At 66.1% G+C, this 20,446-nt stretch overlaps 3 protein-coding genes across 6 annotated transcripts; all 3 read right to left on the bottom strand.

Moving 5' to 3' along the window:
* Positions 1–284: 284 nt before the first annotated feature.
* Positions 285–5,465, bottom strand: SSH3 (slingshot protein phosphatase 3). Of its 3 annotated transcripts, none has more exons than XM_079308786.1 (14): positions 5,159–5,213; positions 4,176–4,213; positions 3,887–4,052; positions 3,368–3,486; positions 3,233–3,304; positions 3,078–3,143; positions 2,496–2,678; positions 2,293–2,386; positions 2,097–2,225; positions 1,977–2,023; positions 1,750–1,896; positions 1,270–1,470; positions 747–1,032; positions 285–667 (listed from the first exon to the last, which is right to left on the bottom strand). In XM_079308786.1, exons 1-14 carry the CDS (start codon positions 5,207–5,209, stop codon positions 485–487), a joined length of 1,782 nt encoding a protein of 593 aa, XP_079164912.1. In that variant the 5' UTR covers positions 5,210–5,213; the 3' UTR covers positions 285–484. The 3 variants fall into 3 exon arrangements, with proteins under 3 accessions (XP_079164912.1, XP_079164911.1, XP_079164910.1); XM_079308785.1 differs by having other exon boundaries at positions 325–667; positions 3,887–4,048; positions 5,159–5,465; XM_079308784.1 differs by having other exon boundaries at positions 325–667; positions 2,496–2,692; positions 5,159–5,465.
* Positions 5,466–5,963: 498 nt separating this feature from the next.
* ANKRD13D (ankyrin repeat domain 13D) lies at positions 5,964–12,051 on the bottom strand. The gene is made up of 15 exons (XM_079308793.1): positions 11,858–12,051; positions 10,860–10,995; positions 10,656–10,780; positions 10,096–10,141; positions 9,872–10,015; positions 9,191–9,380; positions 9,038–9,104; positions 8,884–8,965; positions 8,562–8,623; positions 8,355–8,485; positions 7,986–8,143; positions 7,758–7,904; positions 7,373–7,536; positions 7,216–7,295; positions 5,964–6,819 (listed from the first exon to the last, which is right to left on the bottom strand). The coding sequence occupies exons 1-15, from the start codon at positions 11,945–11,947 to the stop codon at positions 6,579–6,581; spliced, it is 1,863 nt and encodes a 620-aa protein (XP_079164919.1). The 5' UTR covers positions 11,948–12,051; the 3' UTR covers positions 5,964–6,578.
* A 958-nt stretch (positions 12,052–13,009) lies between these two features.
* Positions 13,010–20,370, bottom strand: GRK2 (G protein-coupled receptor kinase 2). 2 transcript variants are annotated; one of them, XM_079308792.1, is made up of 21 exons: positions 20,015–20,370; positions 18,958–19,034; positions 18,318–18,391; positions 18,043–18,144; positions 17,794–17,868; positions 17,280–17,341; positions 17,010–17,061; positions 16,788–16,879; positions 16,464–16,563; positions 16,272–16,350; positions 16,064–16,194; positions 15,698–15,792; positions 15,513–15,620; positions 15,372–15,438; positions 15,108–15,208; positions 14,948–15,014; positions 14,767–14,862; positions 14,528–14,690; positions 14,311–14,447; positions 14,114–14,224; positions 13,010–13,909 (listed from the first exon to the last, which is right to left on the bottom strand). In XM_079308792.1, the coding sequence occupies exons 1-21, from the start codon at positions 20,125–20,127 to the stop codon at positions 13,748–13,750; spliced, it is 2,064 nt and encodes a 687-aa protein (XP_079164918.1). In that variant the 5' UTR covers positions 20,128–20,370; the 3' UTR covers positions 13,010–13,747. The 2 variants fall into 2 exon arrangements, with proteins under 2 accessions (XP_079164918.1, XP_079164917.1); XM_079308791.1 differs by having other exon boundaries at positions 14,114–14,227; positions 20,015–20,369.
* Between the last annotated feature and the right edge of the window lie 76 nt (positions 20,371–20,446).

A 20,446-nucleotide genomic window follows, 5' to 3' on the forward strand; every position in this document is an offset into this window, starting at 1 on the left:
CGGCTGTCGGGCCTCGGGACTGTCTTGGTTCCTCTTCCAGCACCAATTCAACCCCTGATTCCAGTCTAGGCGCCAGTCCCGGCCTAGGCCGCGACGGTTGCCGTGGCAACCCGGAAGTTGTTCTCGCGCAAAGGCCGCCGGGAGTTGTAGTTTCCCCCGTGCCGCACAACATGGCGCCGCTGAATCCCTGTGCCCGCCCGGTGCCCCCAAAGCGTTCACTCTGATCCCTACTGACAGCACCCCAAGCTTCCAGGTGCTCAGGGTCACAAGGTCATGAGGAGCTGCATTTCCACACTTTATTGCCAGTGCAGGAGCGGTGTAGGTGTCTGTGCGTGTGGCGCTGAGGCAGAGGCACCTCCCAGCCCCAGAGTGCGGGCGGGTCGTGGGCGGGGCGTGCTGGCCACTGGCCACGGCCCCGGCCATAGGCCACACCCATCTCCTTGTTGCTGTGGCAGCGAGGCGGCGCTGTGCCATGCCTCCCAAATTAAGGAGTGGGTTCATCGCTGTGAGCGTGGCCAGGTGCGTGGGTGTGGCCGTCACCATGGGTGTGGTCACAAAGCGGGGCGGGGCCGCCATCCAGGCTGGCCTGGCGCACCACCCCGCGCGGGCGGGACGAGGGCCGTGACCTCGGGGATGGACCCTCCGCTTCCTCCGTGGCCTCGAACACCTGAGGGGGGACAGCGGGGCCATCCTGCTGCTGTCACCCCACAGCTGGGCTCCCCCATCCCGCCCTGACCCCTGCTCACCTCCCCGGCCAAGGGCTCCCCCAGCAGCTCGGGGGGCTCGGGGGTCTCCAGCAGGCTGATGCTCCGCATGACGGAGCACAGGGAGATGCGGGGGCGCCGGGAAGCCCCCAGCAGCCCCCCAGCAGCTGCCTCCTCCTCAGAGGGCTGCGGGGACGCCAGCGGAGAGGACAGCGAGGAGGCCAGCGGGGAGGACAGCGGGGACAGGCCACTCGTGTCCCTCGCCGTGTCCTCCTCAGGGTGCGGCGCCTGCTCGGCCGGCCGGGGCTCCCACAGGCTGCTGTGCCGGCTGCCACAGACCTGTCAATCAGCGCCTGGCCACGCCTCCCGCTGGATGCCACACCCACTCGGCAGGGTGGTGTTCCCATAGGCTCCTCCCCCACAAAATTCCACACCTTTTCGAGTAGGGCGTGGTCACAGAAGCACCACCCTCTCCACACAAATGGGGTGTGGCCTCAACAAGCCCCACCCTCTTACCCCATCGGGGTTTGGTTATGTCAGACCCCACCCACCTGTCCCCACTCACCTGGCACTCAGGATGCCCTGGTAGAAGTCGAGTTGGCGCATGAAGCCAGGGTTGGGCAGGACGCCGGGCCGGCAGTGCCGGACGTGCCGCAGAGCCCGCTCCAGGGGCCACCCGAACTCCTTCATGGCGTAGGCCAGCACCGTGGCAGCCGAGCGGCTCAGCCCCATCCGGCAGTGCACCAGCGCTCGGCCTCCCACCGCCCTGCGGCACCCACTGCTGCCACCATGGCACGGGGGCACTCGGGGACACCATGTCCACAGGGCTCCCAGTGTCCCCCAGCCATCCCAGGATCCCCAGGGCTCCCAGCATCCTCCAGCTACCCCAGTGGCCACAAAGATCCCCATGTCCCCAGTGCCCCAGTGCTCCCCAGCTCCCAGTGTACACCAACACCTCGGTCATCAAGACCCCTCCCATTTGTCCCCCCTCTCCCCTGCCCCTCTGTGTCCCCGATGTTCCCTGGGGTGCCCCGTGCCCACTGACCGGACGCGGGAGAGGAAGAGGAAGGTGTCGTTCCAGTGGGGCAGGAGCTCGGCCGCCTCCTCGTCATACACCCGCACGTTCATGTACGTGAACAGCGCCGGGTAGAAGTTGTCGATCTCCCGCGCCACGTTCAGGATGTGGGTGACCCTGCGGTGACATGAATGGCACCCCAGGGGCACCCCACCATGACCCTGTGCCACCCCACGACAGTGCCACCCCATGCTCACTTATTCTGCTGCAGCTCCTCCAGGTTGGCTGCGTTCCACTCGGAGCCCTGTGCGGTGACAGCGGTGAGGGGAGGGGACAGTGTCACCCGCCCCGCCTACCCTGCCCGCCCGGCCACCCACCAGAAACAGGTGCGGGAAGACACGGGAAGGCCGATCCATCTGTGCCAGCACCATCAGCATCTCGTTGTCAATGAAATCCTTGTGCTCGGCCAGGCTGTGTCCCGTGCGCCGCTCCAGCTCCTCCCGCACCTGGGCATCACCCGGGGTGAGGGACGGCCCTGCCCGTGCCCAGGACACCCCTCCCGGCGCCACCCACCTCCTTGGAGGTGACGTTCTCCAGGTCGGCAGCGGCCATCACCTCCCGCAGCAGCGCCCGCACCGCCTGCTCCGACAGCTCCGGCACCGCCGGCCTGGCACCGGCACCGCCCTGTCACTGGTGTCACCTGCCCCACCCCGGCCGCGCCCTGCCAGGCGCAGCTGCGATTGGCCAGCAGGCACGGGGTGTGGCAGGCAGCTCACCGCAGGGCTGTGGGCGAGGCGGGGCGCACGGACTCGAGGTCGGCCATGGCCAGCCACTCGTTGAGGCAGCTCTGCTCCGAGCCCAGCGCGTAGCCGCGGGCCCAGGCCAGCGCGGGGCCGCCGGGGATGTGCCCGCCGCGGGCCGCCTCCTCGCAGGCGAGGTGCAGCTCCTGCAGCACGGCCCTGCCGCACAGCACCTGCCACTGCTGCCGCCACCCCGGCACCACCCCGACAGCTATGTCCCCCTCACTGGCTGTCCCCAGCGTGTGGGCGACACCCAAACCCTCCCCAGCTCCTTCCCCATGACTGTGCCCAGGTACCCACAGTGGCGGTGTGGTGATACCCAAATCCCCTGTGCCCACATCTCTGTGTCCAGCGTGGTGCCCACGTCCCCATTCCCAGGATGTGACCGCAGCAGCGCCACATCCCCCGCGTCTGTTGTGGAGCTGTGTGCCCAAGAATCACCCACGTCCCCACTCCCCGAGGTGGTGCCCGCCCCCCTTCTGCCCACCATGCCACCCACACCCCCCGTGCCCAGGGTGGTCCCCAGGCTCCCCATGGCCACACCCGGGCCTTGCTCACCACATGGTCTGCACAGAGATGGGCTTGAAGATGCGTGTCTGTCCCCCTGATGTCACGCTGAAACCCCTGGGCATCACGGGGACACACGGGAATCAGAGTGGGCACTCCGACCCCTCTAAGTCCGTCTCTATCCCAAAACTCCGCCCCACTCTTACCCGTCGCCGTCGAGGAACACCTGGGTGTCGCTCCAGAGGGGCAGCACCATGCCCAGGGTGCAGTGGGTGGCCCTGGGACAGGCAGAGGTCAGGGGGTGCCGACACTTCCCCGGGACTCCCCCGCACCCCGCTCACCCCTCGTGGGCGAAATCCACTCCCAGCAGCGCTGTCTCCGCCTCGGCTCCCGCCTCCTCCGGCCGCACCACCAGCAGGTACCGCACCCGCCGCGGCCGCACTGACTCCAGACGCACCGCCTGCCAGAAAGGGAAGCGTCGGAGGGGGGATCTGCCCCTTCCCAGTGCTCTCAGTGACCGAGGAGGAGCATCGGGCTGGGCCATAGCCCCTCTTCATTGCTTCCCATTCCATCCCTATCCCCATCCTGTCCCCATGCCTATTGCATTCCCATACCCCTCCTCGATATTCCTATTGCCATGCCATGCCATGCCATGCCATGCCATGCCATGCCATGCCATGCCATGCCATCCCATCCCATCCCATCCCATCCCATCCCATCCCATCCCATCCCATCCCTGTCCTCAGTCCAGTGCATACTGTCCCATCCTGTCAATTTTCTCTCCCCGCCTTGTCCCCGTCCATCCGTTTCCCTGCCCCTATCCTACCCCCATGTTCCTGGAGGTGGGATCCATGTCCTACCAGCCGAATGGCGTCCTGGGGGCGCAGCAGCTGCATCATGAGGTGCAGGTGCTGCTCCTGCTGTCCCGGGGCCTGGCAGGGGGGCTCGGCCGGGGGGGGCTCGGCCGGGGGCGGCTCCTCTGCCGGCAGCAGCCGCGCTGCCCCCTTGACCATGACGAAGCTCTGCCTGGGGGGCAGGAGCGTCCTGAGCGCCCAGGGCACCCCCAGAGTGCTCCCCTCAGGGGAGAGAAGCTGTGTCCCCATCCTGCCCCAGCGTCCCCCACCCCGAGGTTTCAGAACTCCCTCTCACCGTCGCTGCAGTTGACCACGTCTGGGAGCATCTTCCTCCTGCAAATTGGGAGGCAATCCCTGGGGGAAATGTGACCCCAGGGTATGGACCAAGCTCAGGGGTCCCACAAGCTCCCACCAGCATGGACACAACAGTCTAATGACCCTCTAAACCCTCCTCCCCCACACCAAAGAGTGTAGGTCCAAGGGGGGGGATGTGTAGGGACTTTTTTGGGGTCCCGCTGTAGAGATGAATCCATGGGGACCCCCTCGGGATGGCGGGGCAGGTGTCCTGTCCCTGTGCCCCCATCTCTGGCTGAGTGAAAGCTCTGGAAGGGAGGGCCTGGGTTGAAAAGGCCCAGGGCTTACTGGAGGTGGGGGGGACACTGGGGGACACTGGAACAACGAAGTAACCGGGAGCACTGGGGAAAGTGGGAGCAACTTGGAACAACCACCCCCAACATCCACATCTCCATATGCCTCCCTTAACTATGGGGAAACCCCAGCCGGGAGTACAGGAAACTCCAACGCGTGCGGAGGGCAACTCTGCTCCCAGCAAACTCCCAGCAAAGTCCCATCTGAAGCGCCTGGGATGACCCCGCACTGGGAGCGACCGGAGCAACCTTCACCCCTCCACCCCCGCGCTGGCACCCCCGGGGACAGCGGGACCTTCTGCACTGGGACCTTCCGGAGCACCAGGAACCCCCGGGAACCCCCGAGGGGGCTCCGAGACACCCCCGCGCAGCCCCGGCTCCCCACACCGGGATCCCCGGGACAGCCCCATTTCCCCAGGGAACCGGGACCCGCAGGAGCTCCGGGATCCCCCAGCCAACCCCGTACTCCCTCACCGGGGGCCTCCCGCCGCTCTGGGACAATCCGTGCTCTCCCGGGATCCCCCGTGCCAGCCCGCACCGGCACCTCCCGGGGCTCCGGGACCCTCCGCCCACCCCCCGTGCGGTCCCTGCCGCGATGCCCCGTCCCCACCCGCCCCGGTGCCGCACTCACCGCGGGGCCCCCGGCGGAGCCCCCCGCCCGCCGCACCGTCACCAGCGCCATGCCCCGCCGCGCCGCCCCCCCGCACCAGGAAGCGCCGCCGCTGCCCCGCCCGGACGGGAACGGGAACGGGAGCGGGAGCGGGAGAGGGCACGGCCCCGGGCACGTTCTGGCGCGGCACGGCTCCCCCCGCCACGGAAACACCGCAGCCGGGACTCCAAGATCGCCTTCCCTCAGAGCGGTACGTCCCCGGTGCCCCGGAGCCCTCTGGGCCCCACATCCATGTGGACAAGGCAAGATTGACACTCCAGCCCTTGGGACATCTCCAACTCCTCCGAAAACGGGAACCCTCCAAGGGTCCGTGGCACTTATGACCCTCCCCCAGGGGCCCAGAACGTGTGATGCCTTCCCAGGATCCCCAGAAACTGTGGACCCCCCGAGGGCCCCCGGCACCCGGGACACCCCAGGTTTCAGCTGGTGGGAATGCCCCAAATGTCCCCAGTAGGTCACTCCCAAAGAACTCCTTGTGACCCCATGGATCCCCAGCCAAGCCCCCCCTCTCTGGACAAGGGTCTTTTCCCAAGTAATATAAACAAAATAAATCCATCCCTGGGCCAGGAATGAGAGCACATGGCCAGATTTGGGGCGAGCAGAAGAGGAACAGCCCACTTCTGCTACCCACACGCTTACTGGATGAGCCCCATCACCTGAGCCCCACCCTACCTGTAGAATCCATCCCCTTTCCCAGGCTCCACCCCTGGGACACCCCACCCATCACCCCCCAGGCACAGACACACGTGTGTGTATATATATATAATATATGTATATGTATATGTACAGACATTCGGGGCTCCCCTGCCCCCCCCCCACTGCCTCAAAGGACGAGGCCTAGGGGTCCCCCAGAAGTCTCCCCCACACTTCAGCGCCGTAAAATAGGAGTCACCTGCATCCCACGGGGACCCCCGGGTCCGTCCTGCCCCCCGTGGGGTCACAGTACAACACCAAAGAGGAAGGGAGGTCCCTAGGGCGGGGTCCTGGGCACAGGGGTATCCCTGGAGAGGTGGTCCCCAGGTGAGGGTCCCTGGGCTGAGGTTTGAGCCTGGTGGGAGAAGAGCCCTGGATTGGGGGTCCCGGGGGTAGGAGGATCCCTGGATCAGATCCCCTGTGCGGGGGCTGTGCCCACATCAGGGGGGTCCCCATCATGGGGGGGCCATCCCGGCACCAGCTGCTCCCCAGCCAGGGCTGTGCCCGCACTGGGGCACCCTTCTGTGGGACAGTACCCACACCGGGGCGTCCCCTGTGTGGGGTGTCCCTATCCCTGCAAGGGGTGCCCCCACGCGGGACATCTGCGTCCGTGCGTAGGGTGACCCCACATGAGACACTCCCGTCCCCGCGCGGGACATCCCTGTGCCGCGTGGAGCGCCCCAGGGCGCTACTTCTCGGTGAGGGAGAGGCGCAGGATGCGCTGTAGCTCCTCGTCCTCCTCCCGCCGCCGCCGCTCCCGCTCCTCCTGCTCCCGCTCCGACAGCGCCATGGCCAGGCGCAGCTGCTCCGCGAAGCTGCCGTACCCAGGGGGGCCCGGGGGGCTCCCGCCACCCGCTCCGGGGGGGCTCCCGCCGGCCGGGGGCTCGGCGCTGGGCCCCGCCTGCAGCAGCATGCTCTCCTGCAGGGCCCTGGGGAGGGGACAGCAGCGGGGCCACATGGCAGCCACACCCCTGTCATGGCAGCCACACCCTCTCTGGCACACCGGAGCCCCACCACTTGTGGCCACACCTCCTTCACAGCCCTCAAATGTCCTGGCGAGCCATGCCCCTCCCCACATGCCCTGCCCAGCTGCTAGCCACACCCACACCTGCGGTTAGCCACGCCCATTAGGGAGCAAGAAGCTCCTCCCTTTCGGCCCCTTCCCTGGCCACACCCTGACACATTTAACCCTTGTCCCTCCAACCCCCACAGACTCTGTGTCTGCCCCACCCTGACACCTTTAACCCATGCCCCTCCCAGTTTGGCCCCGCCCAGGTGAGGTGGGTGTGGCACCCCAGGCCACGCCTCCACAGTCAGAATCTCACCTTTCCAGCTGCAGGTCCTCATCGTAGGGCGGCGGCTCTGCGCCAGGGCGGGTGTTGGTCAACGCCTCCCAGATGGTCACCTGGGGGGTGTGACCACACGTTAGGGGCGTGTCCAGGTGCGTGCAGGGCGTGTCCAGGTGAGGGGGCGTGGCCGCACCTGGTCGGTCTCGGTGCCGGCATCCAGCAGGCTCTGCTGGATGGCGAACTGCAGCAGGTCGTCGTCCTCGTCGCGCAGGGGCTCGCTGCGCCCCGCGCCCAGCACCGTGTACCCCGCCGGCACCTCGAACACGCCCGCCTCCACCTCGCACGGGAACGGCCACGCTGCCGCGCCCCGGGAGCCGTCAGCACCCTTGGGTGTCCCCTTGGCACCCCACAGCGTCCCACAGCACGCTACAGCTGTGGCATGCTGTGCCCACGGCACCTCAGGCCACCCCACAGCATCCCGTGACACCCAACATCACCCCACGCCCCACCCCATTCTGTATCCATGGAGTCCCAGCCCCACCCTGGCCCCAGGACCCCCTGGTCCCCCCCAGCCTCACCTCTGGGCCCCGAGGGCTGGGTGCCAGGGGGGTGGGCGCCGGAGGGCTCCTGAGGGGCACAGATCCGCACGGAGCCCAGGGGCTGGTCACAGCCGCACAGGTTGCTGAAGGTGATGCGGGCGTTGAGCACATGGAACAGGGGGATCTCTGTGGGTACAGGGGTCAATTAAGCCCCCAATGAATTCCTGCCCCTATTAATCCCGCCCCAAATCAAGCTTTCCCTCTCACCGATCTTGACGGGGAAGCCAGGGGGCAGCTTGAGGGTGATGAAGTCACGCAGTTTGGCGAAGTGGGCATTGGAGATGGCCATGAGGTCGATGATGGGCGTCACCTGCTCCGCCAGCGACAGCGGGTGCTGCTCGCACAGCCACAGCGTCGCCTTGAACCTGCCCAGGCACCACCGTGGGCATGGGGACCTGCAGGGCCACCGGCCACCACACCCCCCAGTGCCACCGCCCTGGCACCATGGCCACACCCCCGGGGTACCGACAACAGTGGCATGGCCTGTCACCACTCCACGGGTCCTGATGCCCAGTGCCACATCCCCAGGACTTTGCCACCACCCCACAGGTCGTGACCCTGGGGTACTGGCCTCACCTCTGCACCTTGCTGGACATCTCAATGGGGCGCCCGATGTTGCGGGTCTCCAGGTCAAAGTGGGGGTCGAAGTACTCCTCAGGGGTGATGGCCGTGGGGTTGGTGGGGCTGGCAGCCTGCAGGACAGGTGCCTGTGGGGACACCAGTACCGCTCAGCCCCCCTGCAGACCCCCAGTTTCCCCAGGGACCCCCGGGATGGCCACTCACCCCGTTGTGGGTGCCGTGCTGCTGCGCGATGCCCAGGAAGGAGTGGAAGGGGGTCTTGGAGCCTGGGGGGAGAGGGGAATGCAGGGGTGAGGTGTGGGCAGTGGTAGGAACTCCCAGGGCTGTCACATCCCTCATGGGTGACACCCTGCGTGCTGTCCCATGCCTGTCACATTATTCCCACAGTTTCCCACACCTGACATGTCACACCTCACACTGAGTGTCCCACCCACAGTGTTCCATGCTTGACACCCGTGCCACCCAGGCAGGGTGGTGTGTCCCCACCGTATACAGGCCCCCTGATTGGCTGATCAAAGGCCATCACCTTTGCTGCGGGATTTGTCCTGGTCAGAGAGATGCTCTGTCCTGGTCTTGGTGACCAGCTCCACGTTGCTGGCACTGTACACCTGTGTGGGGACACTGTCAGGCTTGCCACATTCCAGGGTGCCCCCAGTGTCCCTCCACAGCTCCGTGCTCACCTTGGCCTCATAGCCACTGACCACCTCCATCTTCTCTGATCGCCAGCCCCAGATCCCAGACTTGTTCCTGGCAGAGTGGAGAGGCCTCAGGTCACACCAACATTTCCTTCCCCTTCACCCACACTCCCCCTTCCCTCTGAGTGCTCCCCCCACCTCTCGAAGGCGATGTTCCGGGTGTCCAGGTGCGTGGAGACGATGGGCGAGGTGAGCCGGCCGGCCACGTGCTCCTCGGTGGGCTGCATGGCCGCCAGCAGCAGCTCGGGCTCGTGCAGGGCCAGCGCCAGCGTCTCCGTGTACACCACCTGCTTGTCGTGGTCCACCTCCATCACCACGGCCCCCTCGTCTGCGTGGGGACACCCAGGGGTCAACACCCGGCCCCCCGTGACAACCCCTGGCCTGGGGAACACTGGGGATCCGGGGGGCTGGAGGGATTGGGGGTCCCTTGTACATGTAGGAGCTGAGGTGGGTCCTTAAGGAATGGGGAACTGAGGTTTCCCTGTGGGTATCTGGGGAACTGGGGGTCCCTGATACATGTAAAAGAATGGAGGTTCTCCCCTCGGGAGGGGGGACTAGAATGGTCCCTAGAGGGGATCTGGGAGGTCCTTCTGGGAGTGTTTATAATACAGAGAGTCTGTGGGATCTCCAGGGGAGTCCCCGTAGGGAATCTGGGGTCTTTATTGGGGTGTATTTATAGTGCAGGGGATCTGTGGCTCCCCACAAAGACTGGAGGGCCCCCAGGGAATCCAGACAGGTGCTTACAGGGGTGCACTCAGGGTGCAGGGGTCTGGGGGCTGCCCAGGGTGGCTGAGGGGCCCCGGGGGGGCTGGAGCTGACCTTCCCCCTTGAAGATGTAGCTGCGGCGACCGCGCTGCCATGTCATGTGCTCGAAGCCCAGCAGGGTGGTGTCCACCCGCAGGCTCTCCCCGCGCTTCCACACGCGGTACACGTCACTGGGACACACCTTGGACACCAGGGGCACTGCAGGCACAAAAACTCTCAGCCCCGCGGCCCGGGGGTCCTGGGGAGCCCCCTGCCCTGCCCAGCCCAGCCAAACTCACCCCAGCTCGTGAACTCCCACTTCATCTCCACGTAGAAGTCGGATGCCTGGAAGGGATGAGGAGCATGGTGGGGGATGTGGAGGGGTTGGGGGCTCCTTGCTGGGGTCACTGGGGAGAGGGGGGAGTCCAGGGAGCAGGGATTAGGGTCCCTGGGTCCCTATTGGGGTCCCGGGTGGGGATCAGTGAGAGTGGGGTCATTAGTGCAGATCCACAGGGAAGGATAAGCAGCAAGTCCCAGAAGAAAAGGAGAAGCAGCGGTTCCCCAGGGAAAGAATGGGGCCAATGGGAACTTCTGGGGAGGATTGGGGGTTCCTTCTCAAACCACTGGGAAGAGCAGGGATGGGGATCACTACTGGGGTACTGGCTGGGGACCAGGGCATTCTGAGGAAGTGGGGTTGGATGGGCAGGGTGTCCCTGGGGAAGGAGTAGGGTCATGGAGGAGACTAGGGGGGTTTCTGCTGGAGTCACTGGAGAGGTGGGGAGTCTTGAGCGAAGGGATGGGGCTGGTGGGTGTCCCTGGGGAGCTTTGGGGTGCAGGGTGCAGCTCTGGGGGGCTGTACCCGCCGCAGTTTGCTGAGCAGCTCGGGGATGCCGGCGAGGCGCCGCGTCGCCCGCTGGTAGTCGCGGTACTGGAGCACCAGCTGCACCATCTCGGGGTCCCCCGTGCTCACCGCCTCCTGCAGCACTGGGGACACGGGGTGCCATCAGCCAGAGGCCGCCCGCAGCCCGGGATGGTGTCCCCCGGTCCCTGCGTGTCCCTGTACCCGTCCATCCGTTGGCGTTCTCCCGGCCCACGTTGGCGTTGTGCCGCAGCAGCACCCGCACCGACTCCAGGTGGCCCAGGGACACGGCCAGCTCCAGGGGCGTCCGGCCACGCGGGTCTGTCAGCTCCACGTCGTGCTGGAAGGGTGGGGGCCTCACTGTCCCCTCCCCGTGCCACCCCAGTGCTCCCCCTGCGTCCCCCACGCTCCCAAGGCCTGCTGCTCCCAGTCCCCTCTTCTCTCAGTGCTGCTAACCCCATCCCACAGATCCCAGTCACTTCCAGGGCTGTGGTGCTACATTATCCCTTATTATCCCAGTGTCACCAGTCCTTCCAGTGCCACCAGTTCTTCCAGTGCTCCCAGTCCCCTGAGTCCCAGCCTCCCCTGGTACTCCCAGTCCCCACACCACTCCCAGTCTTCCTCCAGCACTCCCAGTCACCCCAAATGCTGCCAGTGCTGTTCCTGCTAGCTCCCCATGCTTCCAGTTTTTCCAGCCTCCCTCCAGTTCCCTGTATCCCTGGTGTCTCCAGTGCTCCCAGTTCTCCTAGTCCCCAGTCCCAGTCTCCCCTAGCGCTCCCAGTCCCTCTGCAATGCTCCCAGTCTCCTCCCCAGCGTTCCCAGTGCCCCGTGTCCCAGCCTTCCCTAACGCTCTCCGTCTCCCTCCAGTGCTCCCAGTCCCTCAAGGCTCCCGTCTCTGCACTGCTCCCAGTATCTCCCAGTGCTCCCAGTCCCAGCAGCGCTCCCGGTCCTTCCTGTCCACCCAGCATCCCGCCCCCCCCCCCCCCCCCCCCCCCCGCGCAGAGCGTTCTCGGTTTCCCCCAGCGCTCCCAGTCCCCCCCAGCATTCCCAGCGCTCCCAGTCCCCCCACCCCCGCGCTGCGGGCCCCGCCGTTCTCCCTCCCATCCCATCCCCTCCCGTCCGCTCCCGTTCCCGGTGCCGGTGCGTGGGGGGGAGCCCGCTCCCGGCGCCGCTCCCGGTGCCGCTCCCGGCGCCGTTCCCACCGTCCCCGCGCGCAGGGCGCTGTCCAGCGCCTGGTGCCGGTTGTGCCAGACGAGCCGGTGCAGCGGGAAGGTCTCGGCGGGCCGGGCCATCCCGGCACCATGTCCCCGGGGCCGCCGGGGCGGACGGACCGGGCCGCAGCGCGGGGCCTGCCCGCAATGGCTGCGCGGGGGCGGCGGCGGCGCAGCGCGGCGGCGCGGGGCGGGGCCGCACCGGGCACCGGGAACAGCCCGCGGCACCGGCAGCGGGAAAAGGCACGGCATCGCCGCCGGGACCGGCGCCGGGGAAAGGAATGGGCAGCGGCAAAGGGAATGGGGCACCGGGCACGGGAATGGCTTTGGCACCGGGGACGGGAACGGGCAAAGGGAACGAGGTATCGGGAGCGGGGCACCTGACACATTTTCGGCATCGGGAACGGGAGCAGGCACCGGCACTGGGCACCGTGGTTGTGGGCACCGCCGCTGCAGCAGCACCGGGAATGGGACTGGAACCGGCACCGGACTCTGCCCGGGGCCGCCCCCTCTCACCTCTCCCATCGAGGTTGAAACCTGGCACCCACTATCCCCCACCTGTCCCCCGGTACTGAGGGCAGCCGGGACCCAGCATCTCCTGCTGGGCACCCGGCAGGGGTTCGGGGCTCCCTGACCCCTTTTACATCATAACATCACTGGGCACCTGGTGCTCAGGACCATGCCATGCCATGCCATGCCATGCCATGCCATGCCATGCCATGCCATGCCATGCCATGCCATGCCATGCCATGCCATGCCATGCCATGCCATGCCATCCCATCCCATCCCATCCCAGCCCTGCCGCTCCCCAGGAATGCCGGAGCACCAGCCTGGCTGCACCGCACCCTGATATGCTGCCCACAGGCAGGGTGTGGGCAGGAGAGGTGACACCTGCACTGCCTGGTGACAAGTGACAGCCAAGATCACTCCTGGGGACAGCGTAGCAACAGGGGACACAACCCCCAGCAGCCCACGGTGGCCGGGGATCCCCATCCTGTGGGGATAGAGGAGGCCCCGGGATGTCCCCAAAGTGCTGGTGTGTCCATAGGGGGACATACAGGAAGCTACCACACCACAGGAGGTGACAAGGACTCCGTGCCACCCTCAGCGGGCTTGGAGACATCTCCTTGCACTGAAGCTGGATGGTGTTTTTCTATCTTTTTATTATAAAAACTCTTTTATTTTTTTGGCATTCTCACATTTCTGCTCATGAAAACCTCACTCACCCAGTGCCCTGCCCTGCCCAGTGCCCCCCCTGCCCCATGCCCCCTCAGCCCCGGGAGCAGAGCGACCAGAGACCAATATTTACAGATGCTGCTGGGGACTGAGGGGGCAGGGGCACCCCAAGCCCACCTGTGGCTGATTTAAGGGGTCCCACCTGCTCCCTTTTCATCAGGAGGGAGGGCAGGGGGCTGGGGGTGCCCTGGGGAGCAGCAGGAGGGGCAGTGGCAGAGCTGGGGGCAAAGGGGACCCGTGACACAATATTTACAGGGGGTCCCCCTGGGCACACACGCACGCGCACACACACACACACACACACACACGAGGGGGTGTCACCCACGGGAGGGGCACAGCCGCGCAGGTAGGGGGGACATGCCGGCTGGGGGTCCCCGCCGGCCCCTTTGGCACACACGGCACTGAGAAGCGGGCGGGAGGGACGGGGGCTGCCTTCATCTGAGCCGGAGAGTTCCTGGAGGACCGGGGGGGCACACCAGGGAGAAGGTGCCGCGGGTGTCACCGCAGCCACGCCCCCCAGGTGACACCGGCACCGGGAGTGTCCCCCCCACCTCCCCCGGGCACACGGAGAGCGGGGGACACGCGGGAACCCAACCCAATAAATTAGAGGTGGGGTGGGAAGGGGAAAGGGGGCGCGGGGAGGGGTCAGAGGCCGTTGGGGGAGCGCTGGATGAACGGCACTTTGCTGAGCTCCACCACGGGTGAGCGGGGCTTGTTCTGCATACGGGGCACCCGCTGCAGCAGCTGCTGCGCCTGGCGCTGCGCGTCCCGCAGCTCCTTCCGCCACTGCACCAGCTCGGGGTCGCTCTGCGGGGCAGGGAACTGCATCAGACAGGGCACAGGTGGCTGGGACTCCCCAGAGGGCCAGGCCACGTTTTCAGTGTTGATGCTTGAAGGACTAAACATGCAGGGCCGGTGGCCAGCAATAGGCGGCTAGTAGCCAGCAGAGGGGATGGCTAGCAGGCAGCAGAAGGTGGCCAGCAGCCGGGGTGGCAGAGGAGACACACTCACGTCACACTGCAGCACGAACTGCTTGCCTCCGCGGATGCGGAGCAGGATGCACTTGCGCTCCTTCACCTGCGTCTCCTCCACCGAGTCGATCTCCTCCATGGTGAGCAGGGACTGCTGGGGGGACAGGTCAGCCCGGTCCCTGTGCCCCCACCGGGGTCCCCCCTGTGTCCCCCCACCCCTCGCCGTGCCCTCCTTACCGGCGACTCGCCCTCCCCGCGCCACTCCAGGCGGTTGGGGAAGAGGTAGAAGTAGCGGCGCTGCCACTGAGTCAGGAAGGGGTTGCCCAGCTTGGCCATGTAGCCGTGCATGATGCAATCCTTGCCCATGGCGTACTCTGGGATGGCAGGGAGGCGGGATCAGCACCCGGGATGTGTCCAGGGCTGGTTCAGGGAGAGCGTCCCTGGCCCCACTCACCCTCCTCGTGGCCCAGCTGCTTGTTCTTGGCCTTCTTGCGAGCCTCCAGCTTGTCGGTGTCGGTGTTGACGGCATCAAAGACGGTCTCGGTGACCTCCTGCTGCCAGCGCTCCGAGATGGTGAGCGGGAAGTTGCGGTACAGCTCCTGGTCGCTCTCCAGCAGCTGGGCAGGGTGGGATGCCGGGGTGAGGGGCTGCAGGACATGCCATGCCCCCATGCTCGGCCCCTGTGCCCGGTACCTTGATGCCCTTGGTGTCCTCCTCGTCAAAGGAGCCGATGTCGAAGGCGTCGGCCGCGTTCACCTCGCCACGGGGCGGGACGAGGGGTGGTGGGTACTGTGGGCAGCAGTGGGGTCAGAGGGGTGACTGCCCACACCTGTGTCCCTGTCCCTGTCCCCAGCCATGGGCACACACCGCTCACCTTCTGCAGGAACACCATCTGCCAGTCCAGGCCCTTGAAGAAGGGCTCTTCCTTCACCTCCTGCGCCCTGTGCAGGGAGGAGAGCAGGTGAATGTGGGAGAGCGGGGGGGCTGTGCCAGCACACCTTGCCCCATCCCCTGGGGGCCTGGGGGACACTGACCCTCGCCCCATGCAGCCCAGGCGCCGGTTGACATCCCGCTGCAGCAGCCCCTCGAGCAGGGAGCGCAGCTCTGGGGAGAAGGAGTCAGGCAGCTCCACAGCCTGCAGGAGATTCCACAGGGACACTGGTGAGCAGGGACAGGGGCACACACTGACACACAGATGGGCACCAACGTGTGCTCTGGGCAAAGACCAGCTGTCCCTGATGCCCTGTGTGTCTCTCAGGCCAGTGGGTGCCCACAGCCCCCTCAGTGCCCCCACCCACCATGGTGAGGGTCATCCGGTCAATCTCGTGCTTGTCCTTCGTCTTGTGCTGCCGGAACGGGCTGTGCCTGTGGCATGGAGGGAGAGGGGGCTCAGCAGTGCCCAGCTGTGCCCAGCTGTGCCCAGTTGAGCCCACACTCACCCCCGGAGCAGCTTGAAGAGCATGCAGCCCAGTGAGAACCAGTCGGCGCTGCTGTCGTAGGCCACCCCCTTCTGCAGCACCTCCGGCGCCATGTACCCGTGGGTGCCCCTGGGGAGGGGGCAGAGGGGGGTCAGGGGCCGCCCCGGGCGGGGGGGCAGGGCGGGCAGGGGTGTGGGCACACTCACACGCTGGCGTGGGGCTTCTTCTTGGAGAAGTCGCAGGCCAGGCCCAGGTCGGAGATGCGGACGTGGCCAAACTCATCCAGGAGGATGTTTGCTGGCTGCAGAGACACCAGGGTGACACCCTGAGCCCCAGAGCGGCCCATGGGTATGGGGGTGATGAGCCTGGGGGGGCTCTGTGGCATTTGGGGGTGTCTGAATGCCCCTCAAGTCCCAGAGGGTGCCTGTGGATTTTTCTGTTGGGGTGTCCAGTGGACCTGAGGGTTCTCTCTGGGCATTCTGAGGGCTCCTGCAGGGTTTGTGACACCTGTAGGTGCTCACAGGAGGGGTTTCTAAAGGCTTGGGGATGTCCCTGCGGGTGGAGATGGTCACCTTGAGGTCACGGTACACCACAAAGCGGCTGTGCATGTGCTCCAGGCCCAGGATGATCTCAGCTGCATAGAACCTCATCTCCGCCTCCGAGAAGACGCCGTGCTGGGACAGGTGATAGTGCAGGTCCCCCCCTGCGGGGACAGGGACCGGCTGTCACCCGGAGCAGGGGCCTCTGTGCCCTGGGAGCGGCTCAGGGCTGGAGTCTCACCATTCATGAGGTCGAGGATGAAGCTGAGCTTGTCAGGCGTGTGGAAGGCGTAGGACATGCACACGATGAACGGGCAGTCCTGGCAGGAGGAGGAGACACTGGGTCACCCTCCCTGTCCCTGTCCCTGTCCCTGTCCCTGTCCCCTTTCTCCTGCCCAGGGGGTGACGGTGACAGGTCAAGGTGACCCCTCACCCCAGTGCTGACGAGGGACAACATGATGCGTTCGTTGAGGGCCAGCGTCTCTCCCTGCTTCATCTTGATGCGTTTCTTGTCCAAGCACTTCATGGCATACCTGGGGAGGGGACACGAAGTCCCTGCAGCCACCACGACCCCACAGCAGGGCCAGCACCCAGCTCCCGCCCTCAGCTGTGATCTCCCTGCCAGCCCCAGGTGCCTGTAGCCATGTCAATATTCCTGCAGCCCTCTTCGACACTGTGTCATCACAGCAATGCCCCTGGGACCCCCCAGCACCCCAAAACCCCAGAGGGTCCTCCCACGCCAGCGCATTCCCGTTACATTTTGCCCGTGTCCGCTTTCCGGCAGCCGTAGACCTCCCCGAAGCCGCCGCGGCCGATGATTCGGTGAACGCTGAAGTCGTTCATGGTGAGCTGCAGGGGTGAGGAGGAGACTGGGATCAGCCTAGACACCAACCCCTGCCCCAGTTTTCCCAGGTGAGGGATCAGAGGCTCCCTGGAAGCACCTCTCCCTGGGAGGAGAGGGGCAGGGATTCCTGCTCACATGGATGTTCAGCTCCACGTTCTTCCACTGGCAGAACCGCGTGAACTTGTCACTGCAAGGAAGAGCACAGAGGGCAAGAGTGGAGATCCTGGACAAACACGCCCTTCAAAGACTCTCTGGATTTGTCTGGAGACAGGGAGCACCCCCCAGGACACTTGGGAAAGGAAGAGACCCCCGAGTCCCCGGTGTGGGGACCCCCAGTCCCTCTCAGAGCTGGGAGACAGAGGGATGGGACATCCCAATCTGCATGGGAATTTCCTCCCAACTCACCTCTCAATGAATTTCTGGAAGATGCCCCCACGCAGGTTCTGGCAGATCTCCTCAATGTAAGGCTGGGGAGGACACAGGGCTCAGCGTTGGCTCCCTGAGGCCAGCCAGGTCACCCCAAACCCACCATTTTGTGGGGTTTCCTCCACCCCTGATATTTCATATCCCTCCACTGCCACTTCCAGGCCCCCAGGGATGCTCCTGCCACCTCAGGCTCTGAGGACCCCTGAATCACCAGCCCTGGGGACCCCTAGGGTGACATCCAGGGTCCCAACCACCTCCCTCTGACGACCCCTTGCTACCTCTGGCCCCCAGTCTCCCACCACCCCATAGGGACCACCAGCAATTCCCCCTCACTCCCAACATTCTGGGGACCCTCTCTCCAATCCTTGGGGTCCCCACTCCTCCTGGGACACCCCCATCCCACTTTCAGGGACTCTGCCACCCCTAGCCCCCTCTAATCTAAGGATTAACTGAGTGTTACAGGTGGCAAGGACCTGCCCCAGGTGACGCCCACCTGGAAGAGATCTGGGGGCACCTGCTTCTTGCTCAGGCGGCTCTGGACGTGCTCTGTGGCGCTCTTGGAGAAGGGCTGTGAGGGGGACAGGACCGTGTCACCTTGGGCACAAGGGACAGTAGCCAGGCAGGGCTGCACGAGGCAGCAATCCACAGAGGAACCCCCCTCCATAGGGCTGTGGGGGTTTGGAGCTCCCCCTGAGGACACTGTGGGGACAGGGGGCCATCCCTGCCAGTGCCTGGCACTCACGTGGGAGCAAGCCAGCAGCTCCTTCATGATGTAATGGTCAAAGATGTGGCGGCTGCGGGCGGCTCGCTCCTCCTCCGAGTCTAGCTTCTCGTACTTCTTGATCTGGAGAGGGCACAGCTCCAGTGGCACAGGGGCATGTGAAACACTGGGAATTGTGGCCCCTCTGGGTGCCATGTCCCATGGCAGAGGTTATCCCATCCCCTCACAGTATCTCCCAGTTCCCTGGGCACCATCACCTCAGGTGGTGCTCTGTCCCCTGGGTCCCCCTGCCTCACCTCCTCGTAAAATTCCATCAGGGGCTTGGCCTCCTCGGCCTGGTGGAAGGCAAAATCCCGAAAAAGCAGATAGCCTGCAGGGACAGAGTCACAGTCTGAGAGGTGGCAGCCCAGGCCAAGGGACTCAGGGACATCCCTGGGCCTGCCCAGCCCTGCTGTCTCTCCAGTGCCAGGCTTGGGGAGGTGCCAAGTAGGGACGGGTGATCACTTGGCACGGTGACAGGGTGGCAAGGACACAGCTGGCATGGGGAGCAGCACCCTGGGACCCTGTGGGGCAGGGAGGGGGCTGCTGTGGGGCACAGTGGGGGCAGGGGCACGGGCGGGCACACGGAGCAGTGCGGACGTGCCCGGAAACCGCCGGAGCCGGCAGGAGGAAGTGAGAGGCGCTTCCTGCCCCGGACGGTTTGCGCTGGCGTGGGGGGAAGTGACAGGGCAGAGGACACAGGGTGGGGAACGTGGCGCAGCCCCCCAGCACCGTGTCCAGGCTGGCCCCACAGCCCCCTGCCATTCCCATGGCCACTCTCGCTGTCACAGTGGTCACCAGTGCAGCTCCCCAGCCCATCCACACTTGCCCCATTCTGGTGGGTGCTGGCCCAGGTGCCCCCTCGTGTCCCCCACAGCCCCTGTGCCCCCAGCTCACCAATCTTCTGCGTGAAGATCTTGTCAAATGTCACCTCTCCTCGGTCCTCCAGGTACTTCTGCATGACGCTGCGAATACTGGGGACACACCAGAGGGGCTCAGCTGTGCCCCCTGCTCCCCACCCCTCCTCTCCTCCTCCTGTGTCCCCAGGCCCCAGTGGCATGCCTGTTCTACCATCCTGTGTGTCCCCACCCAAGCATGGCACACTGCTGGGTGCCAGGATCACAGCGTGTCCCACGCACTGGGGCCCAAGGGAGGGCGGGGATGAGTGTCCCCCCTAAAAAGCATCACAGGTGCCTGGCAGCAAAGGCACAGAGGGACAAAGGGGTCTGGCACGGCGAGTGGGGACCGTGACCCTCTGCACACCTGGGTACAGGTGTGTGTGTGTTTGTGTGCACACGGGTGTGACACAGCGGAGACAGAGGGGACACGCAGCTGGCTGGGTCCGTGTGTCTGGCAGGATGTGTGTCTGTGTCCCAGTGTCCGTGTTTGTATGTCCCTGTGTCTGGCAGGAAATGTGTGTGTGTGTCCATGTCTGTGTGTATGTTTGTGTCTGTGCAACAGGTGTGATGCGTGTGTATCCATATCCATGTGTCCATATCCGTGTGTGTGTCCATGTCCGTGTGTCTGTCTGTGCAACAGGCATGACGTGTGTTTGTCCATGTTCCTGTGTGTCCATGTGCGTCCACATCCGTGTGCGTGTCCGCGTCTGTATGTCCACACCCGTGTGTGTCTCCATGTCCGTGTGCGTCCATACCCCTGTGTATCCTCACCCCTGCGTATCCTTATCCCTGTGTACCCACATCCCTGTGTCCATGTCCCGGTGTGTCCATGTCCCGGTGTGTCCATGTCCCTGTGTCCACATCCGTGTGCCCATGTCCGAGTGTCCGGGCAGGTGTGACCCGCTCACACGTGTGCGGGAGGTGTCCGTGACCCGCGGGCCCGTGCGGGCGGTGCCGGGAAGGGGTGACCAAGGGCCCGGGGGTGGCGGTGCCGGGGGCGGACGGACGGACGGACGGGCGGCCGGACAGGCGGAGGGGCAGCGGCGGGGCCTCACCTGGGCTCGGGCAGGACGATCCTCTTGCTGGCGCGGGCGGCGGGCGCGGCGCGGCTCTTCTCCATGGCCATCAGGTAACTCACGTCCGCCAGCACCGCCTCCAGGTCCGCCATCGTGCCGCGCCGCCGGCCCCGCCGCCGCCGCCGGAGCCGCACCGGCCCCGGGCCCGACCCGACCGCCGACCCCGGAACCGGAACCGCGCCCGGAAGCGGAACGGGGCCGGACAGCAGCCGGGCGGAGGAGCGGGGAGCGGCCGGGACGGGCTCGGCGGCGCCGGGACGCGGGCGGCGGCAGCGCCCGGAGCGGCGGGGAGCGCAGCGCGGAGCGGGGCGCGGCCGCACCGGGAGCGGGGCGGGGACAGCGCGGCGGGGCGGGGACAGCGCCGCCGCCACGCCCGGCGGGAGGGGCCGTGCCACCGGCTGTGGCACCGGC

Source organism: Erithacus rubecula, assembly GCF_903797595.1.
Source record: "Erithacus rubecula genome assembly, chromosome: 6".
Lineage (NCBI taxonomy): Eukaryota > Metazoa > Chordata > Aves > Passeriformes > Muscicapidae > Erithacus > Erithacus rubecula.